Raw genomic sequence first — 16034 nt, 5'->3', positions numbered from 1 at the left:
GTGGCAGCTTTCACAGTCTCCTCCTACTCCACCACTGTCCACCGCACAGGAAAGCCCTTCAATCCTCTGCTGGGAGAAACGTTTGAGCTCGATCGGCTCAGAGAGTGCGGCTACCGTTCCCTTTGTGAACAGGTTCGTGGAAAAGCATCAAAAGCGACTCCACTGCACATTTGACCTGTACGTTCGCATGATTACAGAATGTTTAAAATGTTCTCCTTTTCCCAGGTGAGTCACCACCCACCCGCTGCAGCTCACCACGCCATCTCTGAAAAGGGCTGGACCCTCAGACAGGAGATTGCGCTGGCCAGCAAGTTTAGAGGAAAATATCTTTCCATCATGCCCTTGGGTGAGTGTGTGTGGTGTTTGTGTGTATGGCTGCAGACTGACAATTTGAAATAATAACTATTAACTTCATTACCTCCAATTTTATTATGTATTCTAATTATCGTGTAACGCTTCTTTCCTCTCTGTCATCAGGTTCTATTGAGTGTATATTTGATAAAAGCAACAATCACTATTCTTGGAAAAAAGTGACCACAACAGTGCACAACATTATTGTTGGAAAATTATGGATCGATCAGGTAACCCGAAAGCTCATTATATTGTTGTTAGCACGTAGATTGTTTTGGTGTTGTATTTGCTGTCGTGATGGGATCAGTGTACTATAAATAAAAAGATGGGGCCTTATTCATTTATTTATTTAACCCTGTAGATGTTCATCTGCAAACATTTTCTCTCTTTACTTTGTCCCATGACAGTCAGGGGAGATAGACGTGATAAACCACAAGACCGGAGACCGCTGCCACCTCAAGTTTGCACCCTACAGTTACTTCTCCAGAGATGTACCAAGAAAGGTGGGCTCCTCTCCTTCCTGTTCCAGTAAAACCATATGGGCTTCGTTTCGGCGTTTGGCTCCCTCCATCAACTGCTTTTCTCTCTTAGGTGACAGGGGTGGTCACAGATAAGGATGGAAAGGCCCATTACGTGCTCTCAGGAACATGGGATGAAAAGATGGAGTTCTCCAGGATAATGCAGAGCAGCAAAGGCGAAAATGGCACCGAAGGCAAACAGAGGACCGTCTATCAGACCCTCAAAGCCAAAGAAATCTGGAGAAAGAACCCTTTACCGTTAGTGCTTGTTTAATATTAAGAGGTTTGCCTTAAAGCAAGCAGAGCTGTGGCATTTTAAAACGCTGTGCTTCTGTGCCCTTTATGTTGATGAATTTTCAGGGAGGGAGCAGAGAACATGTACTTCTTCTCCACGCTGGCCTTGACGCTTAATGAACCCGAAGAGGGAGTGGCGCCAACGGACAGCCGGCGGCGCCCTGACCAGCGCTTAATGGAGGAAGGACGCTGGGATGAGGCTAACGCCGAGAAGCAGAGGCTGGAGGAGAAACAACGCACCGCCCGACGAGAAAGGGAGAGGGAAGCTGTGAAAACAGCCGGCTCACCCGAGGAAGGTAGGGAAAAAGACGAAAAGGAGCTTTGTTAAGAAGTTTATGTATTCGACTTGTGTTTCCGTCCTGTTTTTCTCCATCTATTCATGTTTTCTCCACTCTGTCTGTCTGCCTCTTCCTTCTCTGCTTATCCCCCCCTCGTCTCAACCCTTAAGCTATCATTGAGGACTCAGCCAATGACTCGCCTTTGAAAAGCAAGTACTCTTCTTCTCTTCGTCCCTTTCTCCTTCTTTATCTTTCTGTTCATTACTCCAGAATCAGAAGCGCACGCGCAGCGTGTTGGCGTATGCGATTTCACGATGCTGAATATCTCCTGCATCATCTCGATAACCGCTCATTCGCATTGTTAACGTCCCTTCATCCATTTCTGTTCCATTTAGCTGAGGCACAAGAGACTGGCACTGAAGCAAGTGAGGTTTCTGATGAAAGCAAGTATCTTCACAGTTTGACATAAAATGTGCTTTTAAAGGTGCTTTGTGTCGCATTTCACGGGAGGAGTAAGAAAGGACCCTAATACTGTATATCCAAGGATTTACAAGCCACCACTCAATAGTCGGTTAAGATGGACAGATGTCACAGATAATTGCATTGCAATCTATTTTACATATGTTGCGAATCGTAGCTTATGCCTCCTCTATATGCCTCCTCTACACAGGTGGTTCCCAACCTGTGGTCCCCCCAGGGCTGACTACTGACTGTTTCAAAAGTCACCAGTTTTGAACCAGTATTGCATGTGTCTCCCTACATGTACAATATGCAGGGCTTAAAGTACTCTGGCACCGTGTCAGATCTCCGGCGTGTGGCGTTTGAGTGGGATTTATATATAGAAAAAATAAAAAATGTTGGCAACGGTGTCAATATACCAAACGTATTTTTTCTCCTCCAAGTTAACCTGCAACATGAACACTATGATATTGGAAATTTCCAAGTTCGAATATATAATTTCCGATTGTTCATGAAGGCATCATCTAAGCAGCGTTTTTTTCATTAAAGTCACTGTTGTTGGAAAGATGGAGAGTAAAGTTATGAAGCTAGGGGAATGTGTCCTAACTGCAAACAAAGGACTTAAACACAGTAAAAAAATAAATAATAATAATAATTAATATTAAATGTTAGTATGTAAATTATGCAATTTAGACTGAATTAAGTTGTTAAGTTGCTAATCAAATAATTCCTCAAATTAATTAGCTTGAAAATTACTGCACAATACTCCGGAAGGTTTGATGTTGCGTCTGTTTGTGTACGGGGGGCTTTTCTTAGATACAAGTAGGGGTGCTCCAAGGAAAAAAGGTTGGGAACCACTGCTACTGCTACTGCTACTGCCACTGCTACACTACCTCTGAATTACATTGTAAATATCTTGCTTCATTTTTAATAATTTATAGAACAAACCTTAAGTTTATTGCTGACGGAAGACGTAAAAAAATTTGTTTTTAGTTCACAATTAGTCTCAGGAGTATAGGAGTAAATTGTCTGAAGGGGCTTTCAAAGCTGCAGCGTTGATCCATGTGAGTTAAACTGTACTACGTTCGACTCTTTGGTTTGGTTCATTGAGCAGGTGTGAACACAGTGAGTACAGTAATCAGCAAATGCCATTGTGCTTCATGCTTCAGCAACCCGTGAACAGGATCATCTTCCTGTTTTTACTATATTTGCTCCTTCCCTGACACATCTGACCAGGTCGCAGAATGAATTGTCTCACATGGTTTGTGGATTGATGCTGTTTAGTTTCCTCGGAAAACAAAGGTTTTGCAAAATCCTCAACTGTTACAAATCAGAGCAGACGATCTGCAAGTGCGAAAGCTCCCTAAAATGCGCCACATGGCACTCTTTTAAAATGTGCATAAAGACATTTGTGTGGATTTTTTTGGATTAGTGTCTGAGTTGTGGATTTACATTTTTTTTTTGTTTGTTTGTTTGTTTTGCTTTGTGCTGGGCTTTGCTCAGCTGACACAGAGGAATCTCCCCCTCATACGCCTGTTGCATGCAAGTAGCCCCTTACATTTTCACTCTTTGCTCTTTGCATCATTTTCATAACATTTATTTATGTCTTAAATCATCCTCCGTTGTTTTTCACCAGCCCCCTATGGAGCTTCTCTTTACCCTTACCCAAGCAAGTATTCTGATCGTAATATAACACAATGACTTTCTAGTAATTTGGCAGAATACAGATGAAAAAGAAACTTCTGTTCACCTTCCATCATTTTCCTCTTTACAACTCATTGTTTCTCAGTGGAAGGCAAGGAAGGTCCTTATGGATGTCCTTTGAAAAGCAAGTAACATCAACCAAGCTTTCTGTGGGCTTAGTTATCCTAGACTAGCTGTAGATTCCTGCAGAATTAGAACAGCAAACCGAAAATTAGTCATTTATCACCATGCTTTGGTGCTGGGTGTTTAGTCCGTTAGCGTGACCCTGGTTTGTAATGTGTTTCTGAGCGCTAGTCAGTAATCGGCCTCCTGCAACAAGCTGCATCTGAAGACCAAGGAATCAACATTTCACGTGTTTATCTCTTGGTCAAATATCTGAGAGCATATCGGCTTAACTTCAGCATGACGCGCCATCATTGTGGCTTTTCAACCCTCGCTTCAGGCCCCCGGTGAAGCTTCCCCCTGGTAAAAGCTGTTCTTTCAATTCCTCCAGGCGCCCATCCGGACAACTACCAAGCACTGTGGTTCGAGAAGATCGACGACCCCGTGTCCGGTCAGTCTCTGCACGTCTACAAGGGCGGTTACTGGGAGGCGAAGGAGCAAGGGAGCTGGGACATGTGCCCTGATATTTTCTGATCACAGGTGAATCCAAATAAGAGGGATCTTTCCCCGTATCAGATGAAGTGGGGAATCGAGCCTGACACCAACCACTCCTCGGTGTCCGGTGTTTATCTAATCACGCCCCCTGGTTCTCTCATTTCTGCAAGACTTTGCCCTTCGAAGTTGACACAGTGCTCGTGTTGTAGCTGGTTAGTCTCCAAACCTCCTTCTCAAACAGTGGTGTTTGTCTTGGCTTCGTTCCCAGTCCAGGGACGCTGTGAGTTGCATTTGGAAGCAGGTGACTGTGTTGATGTTATTATTAAATGTCTTGGATGCACTACTGTTAGAGGCATAATTCTTCCAGATAACATCTTTACAAGGTTTGCTCTGATGCAGTGAGCTTCTGTCTAACATGTGACCGATTATGTAGTTGACTTTGGGTTGCGCATCCTACATAAATGTATTGCAGCCTCCCCGGCACAGTGACACTGTCAGTCTGGGATCCGCTGTAGACTTTTGTTTGTTTTTCCTGCCCTTCCTATCTAGTTTCCCTCTCACTCAATCTTCTCTGTGCAGCTTGACCGTCGGTCAAAAATATATTAGGCGTACAGAGGAAGAAGGATTTCCCCTTCTGGGACACTACTGAAATTCCCTGCAGCGCTTGAGGTTGAATCGCAAAACCTGATCTCGAACGGCCATGATCCGCTTTGGTGGACCACATCACAGCCGCCCCCCTGTGGAGCAGAGTCAGAATAAAATAGAGTATTTTTCTTTCCTTAAGGAAGCAACCGGTGGTATATTTCAAGGAATCATTTTTGTCTGTCGCTGACAGAAACACACATTACAGAGTTTGCCTTTCGATTCATATTAATTTTGGTGCTTCTTTATTCCATGTGGGGGGAAAAATACATCTCTGGGTGTAAACTATATCCAGTTATCAGGTTTTATCAGTTACTAAATCTATTTGAAACCCCTGTAAAATACCTGGTGGTGGGGGAACAGATGTAAGAGTAGTTTGTTACAGTTGTTCTGATTATGTTGCCCTCTGGTCATCTTAAGAAGCGTCTATTTTAAATGGATGTACTGTAAACTTCATTCCCCACGTTAGTTGTATTTTTTATACACTTGGAAGGATGATATTTCCCTTTTTCTATTCCCTTTTTTTTTCTAAACTATTGAAGAATTACATTTGTGCGTATAAGTAGATTAGTGTTAATGCATTATTTCCCATGGTAAGATATTAAATACCATGTAAGTACCAAACTATGAAAATACCAATACAACTTCATCTGCCCAGCAGTGGGCAGTACAACATTAACATTTTTTTTGTTTGTTTGTTTTTTTTCCATCAACTGGTTTTGAAGAGTTCAGCTGTCCACTTGACCTGGTGAGATGAAACCACGTTGGCTGATGAAATGAAATGCCACATAAACCCTAATCCTTAGAATTAAGATCCAATGTGTCGGCAAGCCTCCCCCTGATTTCTAATCTATGTGTGTATGTGTGTGTGTCACATCAACCTTCTCAGTTCTGCTTTTCAGTGTCGGGGTCATTCATGTAGACAGTCGACGTTAAATTTAAACGAGAAACGGCTGAGCTGACTGAGCCGTGTGCTGATTCTACTGGCTTGATGATTTGTGAAGTGATTTCTGGCTCCCTGGCTTTACTTCCCACTTAACCGATCATAGCTTTAATCTTGACTGAGTCTTTGTGTGTGGATTTTTAACAGACAGCAATAAGAGTGCCTCGGCTCATACACTGTGGCACAGAGTGAAATGTGAGGGAAGTGTGAAGCGAGAACGCTGCGAGTGACTGGATCCCTTTTGTGTGGTTGTCTCTGTTGTTGTTGTTGTTGTTTGTCGTGAGTGGAAAGACTGGGTGGTTGATGAAAATATGGATACCATTTTATATTCAAGTGTACTTAAAGGTGAGAACACTAAGAGATAATAGGACAAAATATAGTGTTCCAAATGTTTTGTCTGTAAATATATAAAAGTGAAAAGTAAATGTGGTGATAACTGGTGGCGTTCATAGAGAATATAAAGGCGGTGATGCACTTTTGTTTTATTCTTTTCTTCTGTTAATGTTGTTGCTTAGATCTGGATGCAGTTTCCTGTCCGAAGTGAGTGTCCATGTGAACCAATGAGTCATCCTTCTCTTTTCTTTAATTATATTACCTTATTTCAACTGTTGCTTCATACTATCATTTAAATAGACGGACTGATTTTACATGTTACTATCTGTCTCTCCTGTGTCTTTTTACCATGTGTAACACCATTATTTTTTTGTCTTTAGTCATTGGTTTAAATGTTTGTTTTTTTCCCTCATAGTTTCCAGTTATAAATTCTTTCCCTCTTTTGCATTGTTTTGAGCCATAACTGGTTCCAAAAAGAGACTGAAGGTTTTCTCACACTTTAGCTTAGTACTTGAGTGATTTGAGACTTGATTTGACTAAGTTTGTTATTTTATGTGTTTGTTTTGATTTTTTTTTTCTTAAACTATGTTCGGTAATAGCAAACCTATTTATTGATTCACAGTTCTGAGAATACAGTTCACGTTTTCTGTCCTTTTAATGCAGTTTTTAGCGGGATTATGTGAGAGATTGATTGTATTAAAGCGTGAAATGATCTGAAGAACCTGTTTGTGGTGTTTTTGTTTGTTTTTATTTAAAACAACAACAACAAAAGCCTGATTTTTAAAGCAGTCTTTTACTTTCTGGACCTCAGAAAAGGGGCTACTTCCAGAGAATTGAGTTATTGCGCAGTTGGCAATATTTTAATTTGTTGTGACATCATGTTAGACTGGCATTCACCTCTAGAGTCATTGTTTAGGATGAAAAATATTTACCCACGGTCTTGTGGACAGTGCAATAAATCACATGCCCAGTCACCGTTTTGTAAACCAAGTACTCATGACACCACCAACACATGGTGATATCAGAACTCTGGTCTATTTCTCTGGAAATGTGGGGGATTTCAGGTTCATGTTTGAATAGCGAAACTTTAACACAACTTTTTCAGTTGTATTTGATCCCAATGCACAATAGCATTGTACATACCAGCTACTATATGGATTGATATAGAATAGAAAGTCTTCCTGTAAAAGACTGCGTGGTAGAGGTGATGAAAGCTTTTTTAAAGACATTTTTCTTCGTCGCAAGTGCATTCATTGACATAGAAAACACAGTCAAACCAGATTCTTCCAAATACAGATAAGCAGCTGGTTGTAAAACGGGGTTACATGTCTTTCAGGTTTCAGGTGGGAAGTAACCACACACTGTATGTCCCGTCTAATTGCTCTTTGTTTTTTGGGTATACCGTTAGCTGGGTGACTGACAGCATTCACAGACATCCAAGGAAGAAGAGAAATCATTTTTGGAGCATCTAAAAGTACAAAAACAGAATAGGAAGGAGTGTAAGGGTGCGGTCTGGTTACTCGTGCAATAGCTTAATATAATTACGCAATAAAAAAAAAAGTCACATTTTTACATGCCGGGTCTGTGTCTGGGCAAGCTTTTTCCGAGGATTTCTAAGGTCGTCGTAATAAAAAAAAAAAAAAAAACGCTCTCCGCCCATGCGGGACGCGCTCGTATAAAAGGAGCGCATCTGCTCTGCGCATGACGTCAGCGTTTTTGTTGCGTGGTTAGCAGCGGTAGCAGCAACAACGGCTAATGAGAATAGACGTCCTGCCTGCACCGAGCCTGTTGTTTGCCGCGGCATCTTCTTGTTTCGCTGGGCGTGTGATTTCATATCTGTCTGATCGGCATTTAGTCAACTGAAAGATGTCGGCCCACGGACCCGGAGCTGGAGAGGACTGCACGGACGCAAGGCGAGAAGACGGGCAACAGTGAGTGGCTGTAAATATGGCTAGTTAGTTAGCGCCTTTATCTGCTGCGGTTTGTTGTTGCATTGTCCTGGAAAGGCGAGCAGACAATAAAGAGGAGATGACACATTTAATGAGTACTTCCGATCATAAAGGAGTTTAAAAGCGTTGAAAGTCCCATGAAGCACTGCAGCAGTCCTGCACTTCTTTAAATGCGCCCTCCTTTAATCAGCCCTTTATCTGCTGTGCATTACTCGTCGCTTATTTATTTATTTGTTTATTATCGTAATGGATGTTTTTATTTTATTTTATATATAACAACGTGTTGGTTTTGTCTTCCTTCAGGTCAGCGGGGTCCTCCTCCACCTTTGCTCCAATGGACGTAGATGCAAAGCCCCACTCCAACAGCTTCAGGTACAGCCTGAATTTCCCCAGCATCGGCCAGTGTGTCATCATCAATAACAAGAACTTTGACAGATGCACAGGTACTTTATTCTGGTTCTTTATCCCACCCTGTTTATGTCCTCTTTATTTCATTCACGACCAAAGGTGCTGTAAATATCACCGTGTTTAATTTCACCCAAGTGTCAGACGAAAAAATATTTAAATATATCTACACTGTAGTTGTATTTATAGAAGCCTTATTCTAATAACCTGTAGTAGTAATAACCTGCTTGTTTGCATATGGATCATTTTAGGGGATGCTAAAATATACAAATAAATTACTGGGAAGTGAAACAAGGCAACAACAAGTTTTAATATTCAACATTGGCGGATCAGGAAACAGACCTAAAACAAATGACTGCGAAAGCTTGGAGCCCAGTCCGACCGATTTTAAAATACCTGGATCTGCCCCGGTACCGATCGGGACTTTCCTAGTAGAAGTCTGAAGACAGTGTATCATTTTCTACATCTGCAGATTATAGTTCAAAATATGGTCTCCTACATAAGTACCAATTCACTTTAATCATTCCTGCTGTTCCTATCATGCTTTCCAGTGTCAGCAGGTAGAGTGGTGGCTGAACAAAAAGGTGCGCTTAGATATTTATTGAAATGAAAAATATGCAACAGACCGTATGAGCTTTGTTAGGATAGTTGTGTAGCTCATGCGTGAAGACCTGGAAAGGAATATGTGTACTTGTGATATTCCACGGCTCAGGGTTTGGCCTGTTTTTGTGTTTTTGTGTTTTTAAAAAAAGGCTGAAAACTTGTTTCCTCAAAGGCTTGATACATAAGCTGGATGGTATGTCAAGCAGGAAGGGTGTACAGTTTTCACTTTGGGGACATCTTTTTCTTTTGGTTTGCTGTTTTTGTTCTTTTTTTGTTTTATGATGAACCCGCCCTGTGTTTTGCCCAGTAAGCTAAAAATCAGATATTAACCTTGTCAGTGTGGGTGAACTCCGAGCTGGCTGAAGTAGTAGACACAGACTGAAGCAACATGTTAACCCAAGGTTAAAGGGCTCAAATGTTCACTCTTAAAACTTTGATTAGGACTCAGATGTTAGCTGGAACTGAAGCTGCCCGTCTTATATTGCCGTTCCCATTTGCTGGAAATGACTGTGGATATAGCAGTAAGGGGAAGCCATCGCCATCTTGCCGTACAATAAAGCCGGTCAGTCATTTCCCATCTACACATTTGTGAGATGACAGATGTGCTAGGGGACCCAATTTACACATCCTGCTATGGATACCATTTAACTGCATCCCATGCCACCTAATTAGATGTTCAGAGTAGCCCTGTGGCAGGCCGTATTTTGGCTGTAGAGAGAGTAGAAGCAGGTATTGATCCATGTATTTAACAGAGGACAACACAGTGGTTTATGGTACACTGTCCCGTCAGTGGCTCATCAGGAAGCTCATGAACTCGCATGATCTGAAACTCATCACACTCGTATCTACTGTTGGATTAGTTCCTCTTAACCTTTTCATATAGGCTGCACAGAGTTATTTGGCTTATGAAAATGTCCATACCGTGTCTGTATGTAAAGGTTAATGCAGTCAAATAAATCCTGGCATTCTGGATATTTGCCATCATGTTTCTATGGGTGTTCACAATAATTTAGTTGCTTCTCTGAGGATTTAAAGTATTCTCGATGTCCTGCAGTAGTTTCAGATTCCCTGAAACCTTCAGCTGTCTTCAACAATACTCAATAATTTCACATTGTATGCTTGGCGAGCTGAAGAACAGTGTCTGCTACGTTGAAAGAACCTCTAATAGCTGACTGAGAAGACCTTGGACATGGAAGGAGTGGAGCGTCGGTCTGCTCTCACAGAGCATCAGCGTCACTGTGCTGAGAGACTAGTGTTTTGAAAACCTGTCTGGCAGGACTCAAAGAGCACACATGACTGCTCGAGGGGTAAAGTGTCTGATGTTCTGAGAACAAGTGCATTGTGTAAGTTGGGTAAACATCAGCAGCCCTTAATCTTCTGTTTCTGAATGTATACAGCACTCTTCCTGCTACATTTTATAATTTAACTTTTAAAAATCACCGTATTTTTAACAGATGGAAGACTAGAGACGACCATGACTGAACTCGATTATGATTTAGTTGTATTTAAAATGTAAAAAAAAAAATACGCTATGATTGCCGTATTTCCAACATCGTTAGTGGAAATTTTCTAAAGTGGATGGTAAATTAACATATTGATAATTTCATAATCTGTCTGATCACTAAACTGTTTGCCTCTGTGGCTTCTAGACACCAGCAGTTGCCTTGCAGCTGTTTTCTCATGACTTGGGTTTCATGAAGTGTACGTGGATGCATGTTGTGCCCACGACTTCCCATGTTATAACCACGAGGTCACCAGATTCATTTGAAGGCAGCGTGTTCTATTTACGAGTTAGAAAATGTGGTGGTGGTAACTGATGACACAAAGATAGAACCAGACTGTGTACTGATAGACACGCCTGACATATTGACATTTTTCACAGCAGCTGGAGCCCAGTTATAACAATGATGAGGTGTCCCCTTACTACATGACAGTGAAGCAACATGCGTAAAAGCGTCAAGTCCTCCCTTAAGTGGAATGTAGCCATCGTTAACACACCTCCGCTTTCCCCACTGTGGCAAGTCCAAATGTTTGACGTGAGAAAGGCCTGTAAAACACGGTAGTGTGACAGGAATCAATGGAGGTAAATTCAGCCTTCATTAATTCTGTTTACACCTCTATAGGCGTTTTCATTTTTTTTTTCTGGATGATTAGAGCTCATCTTTACAAAGCAATGCCAGCACCGAGGGCCGTTGTTTCCTGGTTAGACATGGTTTTCATGTCATTTGAATGTGGAACAACACAGCACTGATGGGAATTAGCAAGAGAGACCATATTACTCCAGTTTTGGCTTCTCTTCTCTTCCCTGTAAAATCCAGAATGGAGTTTAAAATCTTCCTTATTACGTCCAAGACTTTAAATGCCTAGCTCCATCGTATCTTAAAGACCTCATAGTGCCATATCATCCCAATAGATAACTTCGATTTCAAAGTGCAGGCTTAATTCTCATTTAGGGTACTGTAGAGCATTGACAACTTACGCATGCAGTTATACTCGTGTGCTCATTAGTGTGGCTCGCTCTGTTAATTTGGCTTCCTAACACTAGTCGGCGCTTTTTTGTTTTGTTTTTTTTTCACAGTTTCCCAGTTGATTTGTGTTTTTACTTTCTGCTTTTAACAACAGTGATTTCGCCAGAGACGAGCAAAACAAACGCAACAAGTGTTTGCAACTGCGAACTTCCTCAGTTAACCTTTCCTCAGTGTGTTCCATCTATATTGAACCAAAACAATCATATTTAACAGCTGCTGAGATCGCAAAGCAGCCGGAAATACTAAAGAGGAAACTCGCTACTACCAAGTGGACCAACCGCAGCTGTTGCAGTCTACATCCCTACGTTGCGTAATTACATTTTTGGGGAGGGGCACATCAGGCAATGGACCCAGCTCTCAGTTAGAATTGGGGAGGCAGACACCCTGTCTACTTTTAAGGTTAGACTTTCCTTTTTGATTACGCTTATAGTTGAGACTGGCTCAGGTGACACTGAACTATCCCTTAGTTACGCTGCTGTAGGCCTTGGCAGCTATGGAGATGAGGCACTGAGCTCTTCTACTTTGTGCTTCTAGTTCTTTTTCAGCATTTACATGTTGTAAACAAGATTAAAGTTTATCTCATTTACTGCCTGGGGGTGTGGGGGGCCACCTATGCTGCGTTTGATCAGACTTTCCTGGCCCGCCGACGTGAGCATCGCATCAAATTGACTATATTGCCACGTGCTAACGATTCATATCTTGTTTTGTTTTGTTTTGTTTTTTAGGCATGAATCAGAGAAACGGCACAGACGTTGATGCAGCCAACGCGATGAAAGTGTTTACAAATTTGGGATATAAAGTAAAGATTTACAATGACCAGTCAGTCGAGCAAATGAAACAAGTTTTAACTGCTGGTGAGTATAAAGCAAAACTCCTACAAACGACCCCAAAACATCAACATTCAAATTCATACTCTGGCTCTTAGTCTTTTGACTCTCATCGTTGTCCGATGTACCAAATTCAGCATTTGTTGTTTTGTTTTTTTTCTTCAGTTTCTACGGCCGACCACAGCGGCTCAGCCTCGTTTGTGTGCGTCCTGTTGAGCCACGGAGACGAGGGTGTGTTCTTCGGTACGGATGGCTCCGTGGAGCTGAAGTTCCTGACGTCGCTTTTTAGGGGCGATCGCTGCAAGTCGTTGGCGGGAAAGCCCAAACTCTTCTTCATCCAGGTACTGTACAAATTTTGTCTTTTTGTCCATCTGCTCTAACTCTCACCTTGAGCTTTAAACATTTATTTTTTTTTGTGTGTGAGCAGGCTTGCAGAGGTACTGATCTGGATCCAGGGATTGAAGCAGACAGTGGAGATGACACCACCACCAAGATCCCCGTGGAGGCCGACTTCCTCTACGCCTTCTCCACAGCTCCAGGTTAATAACACCTGCCTTTTTAAACGCGTATAGTTTCCTTTTTAAACTCTTTAATTAACACCCCTCCCTTATTCTGTCACTCGTCTTTGCACAGGCTACTACTCGTGGAGGAATACTATGACCGGGTCCTGGTTCATGCAGGCGCTGTGCGACATGCTCAGCAAACACGGAAAAGAGTTGGAGCTCATGCACATCATGACACGAGTCAACCGCAAGGTGGCAGTAGAGTTTGAGTCCATCTCCAATTCACCAGGTTTTAATGCAAGGAAACAAATCCCCTGCATTGTATCTATGCTGACCAAAGAGATGTATTTTACTCCTTGATGCCAGCCTCTGTGTCAGAAAACTCCAGGAGGAGGAGGAGTGCGTGAAATATTAAGTTTCCAAAAAAAAAAATCACTCACATTTCACAAGCTTGGTGTTTTGAGGTTCAGTCAGTGTGTTGTTTTCTGATATCTATGGCAGTCATTGTTTAGCCCTGTAGCATGTCTTTCTGCACATTTAATCCTAAAAAAAAAAGGTAAATTTTTAAACTATGTTAACATATTGTAAGAGCTTCAGTAAAGATGATAGACATTTTGATTCCACATTTGATTACACTGTAGGCTGCCAGTAGGTTCCCCTCCACTGTTTACACAATCCACATTTCAGGGAAATATGTTGGAGCCACCTTTTATAGGAAGTTTCTATCATGTGTGTAATGATGAACCCATAGAGGCTTTCTCTCCTCTAGCAACAATGTTTTTATTGTGACTATATCACTGAATGTTCTAAGTCGTAGTGTCATAATAGTCTGGTATGTTTGGATCATGTCTGTATTTACATTGTTATTTCACTACTAGGGTGTCATAGAGTTGTGATGGCTGACTTTCACAACCAAACCAGAATATGCTGAATTGGCACCTCATGAGTTGTGTAAAGCAAATTCAGTGGGTGAATTTGTGTGTGTGTGTAGCATCTTTTAACCTGTTCTATATTCATTGGGTCGTGAAACTCAGGGTTTTTTTCCCCCTCCAGTCTCTTTTTATAATATTTCCGAACATGGATTTCTTTGCATTAACTGTAGACTGTATATTCTCAAATTGGAGCAAATGCTCTAACAAGATTTTCCTGATGTCTTATTCATACTTGAACTTTCTATTTCATTTTTAGCGGTGGTCCAGTGGAAAGATTAATTTCATGGGAAATAAAAAAAAAAAGTTTAGGATTAGATTGTTCCTCCAGCCATACAGATGAAATTGATGTAACAATTGCTCATATGACAGAAAATTAATTGCAACCACCTCTGTTTCTTTTTTAAGATGATGGTACGATCATGATATTTGCTTTTTTTTGTTTTGTTGTGAATTGGTCTGAAAAAGTAAAACAGAAATCTGAATGAGTCAATTTTGGTTTGAGGGAATAATTATGTGCCTTTTATTTTTTTTTAATAACTAACCAGTAAAAGTAAAACATTATTTTCAGACGTATTAATTGAAAAAGTTTGCAACAAAAGATGCCTGTTAATTATGTGACTCAGATAAGCACAAATTGGCTTCAGGGATTAATTTAAGCAATCCTGAAATAGTCCAGTAGATCATAGAGGACCTGTCATACTTTTGTACATCAGTGGTACAAATGTATAACATTTGTAATTGGTCAAATTGTATAGACACAGATGTCAGTGGACTGCTATAGCACTAAGAGTGTCTTCTTCTACACATTATCACCAGCATAGAATGTGCACTGGTCCCGGTTGTGCTTCTTTGTGAAACTGATAACCTTCAATATTTAAAGCAGACTAGCTCCATCTGCTGTTGTGTTGAAATATTTCGTGCATGGTTGACAATCCAGTTTTCAAGTCAATATTATGCAACATTTTGCTATGAGCATCACTTTTTGTAATCTCGCTCTGTTGTAAGCCTGAGATTGCTGTACTTTTTCTGCTGGTGAAAACAATAAATAAAATAAAGACCACTTTTCTTTCTGTGTTTTTAAATTCTGTCCCTTTGTTTTATCGCTGATTTCCAAACTCTTGTAGAGGCATTTTTGGCAAAATCGTGCCACTTTTGTTCATATCTCATGCCTCATACTAGAGCTAACCTGTGCAAAGGTAACAGATCTACTTATGTACAGTGTCATGAGTGTAAATAGGGAGGATTACTCCCGATTTGGCCTGGAGGTGAGAAGAACTGGGCCACCAGATCCTGAGGCCACATGCCAAACATAACTGGGCCTCCAATTTTTTTTTTTCTTCACTGCCTGCACATGGACACTTAACCTAAACCTGCCTCCACAAACGTTCCAGGAGAAAGACTCACAGCTAACACATCTGCATCAGACAACATACACTGAAATAGCAAGTTTAAATACAAAGCTGCATAGAACAGCATGACTGAATTAAAAGTCATAATTCCCAGGTCAAATTATTGTCACAGTGGATCACATTAGGCCAAACAAAAAAAAAAAAAAAAAATATATATATATATATATATATATATATATTTCTCTATCTATTGACTGACAGTTTCAAGGACCTGGTGTTGCAAGTTAGCTGTTTCTATGCACATGATACATCAGATGGAGCTTCTGCAACAAAATAGAACAGGGGTTTTCAACATTTTTCAGACCATGGACCCCCAAACTGATGGAGAAATTAAGTAGGAACCCCTACATACTATATTTGTTCTGTATTAAACTCAGCCCAGTGCTATTATAAATATATTATTATCATTTTGCATTCAGTAATAAGCCTCCATTTACCCTTTTACTAAAATATGTTGGATTCGTGTTGATGTGTATTTAAATAAATTTAAATTTGTGGAGGGAAATTAAAATATATATATATATATAAAAAATGTCTAATCAATCAAAGATTTTGCGACCCCTCCTGCAGTACCTCCGCGGGCCCCTAGGGGTCACGGACCCCCTGTTGAAGACCTACTGAGTAGATGACCGAGTACATTATAATCTGAGTTGCCTTTACGGGCAACATGCAAACAGGTAAGAAGTCTCAACAACAAAATAACGATCCATGAAAGTTCCTCTATGTTATGAACAGATTACAAAGGTGTAATAGAGTAGG

General features: G+C 41.0%; 2 protein-coding genes across 9 annotated transcripts in view; both read left to right on the top strand.

Moving 5' to 3' along the window:
- The window catches only part of LOC125004364 (oxysterol binding protein), a 10939-nt gene extending 4095 nt beyond the window's left edge, over positions 1–6844 (top strand). The window contains exons 10-19 of one of the 8 annotated variants that reach the window (XM_047578908.1): positions 1–132; positions 226–346; positions 478–581; positions 759–854; positions 943–1127; positions 1230–1459; positions 1612–1650; positions 1837–1884; positions 4098–4246; positions 6302–6844. The exon at positions 1–132 is cut by the window's left edge and continues 114 nt beyond it. In XM_047578908.1, coding sequence (XP_047434864.1) covers positions 1–132; positions 226–346; positions 478–581; positions 759–854; positions 943–1127; positions 1230–1459; positions 1612–1650; positions 1837–1884; positions 4098–4240 — 1098 coding nt within the window. In that variant the 3' untranslated portion in view covers positions 4241–4246; positions 6302–6844. The other 7 variants (XM_047578907.1, XM_047578906.1, XM_047578913.1 and 4 more) reach the window with 7 other exon arrangements.
- A 972-nt stretch (positions 6845–7816) lies between these two features.
- Positions 7817–14926, top strand: casp3a (caspase 3, apoptosis-related cysteine peptidase a). The gene is made up of 6 exons (XM_047578939.1): positions 7817–8050; positions 8372–8511; positions 12330–12458; positions 12597–12772; positions 12859–12970; positions 13065–14926. The coding sequence occupies exons 1-6, from the start codon at positions 7986–7988 to the stop codon at positions 13292–13294; spliced, it is 852 nt and encodes a 283-aa protein (XP_047434895.1). The 5' UTR covers positions 7817–7985; the 3' UTR covers positions 13295–14926.
- The last annotated feature ends 1108 nt before the right edge of the window (positions 14927–16034 follow it).

The sequence above is a fragment of the Mugil cephalus genome, chromosome 2 (genome assembly GCF_022458985.1).
Source record: "Mugil cephalus isolate CIBA_MC_2020 chromosome 2, CIBA_Mcephalus_1.1, whole genome shotgun sequence".
Classification (NCBI taxonomy): Eukaryota; Metazoa; Chordata; class Actinopteri; order Mugiliformes; family Mugilidae; genus Mugil; species Mugil cephalus.
Note: the sequence above shows the minus strand (reverse complement) of the source record. Positions and strands in the feature narration are given on the sequence as shown.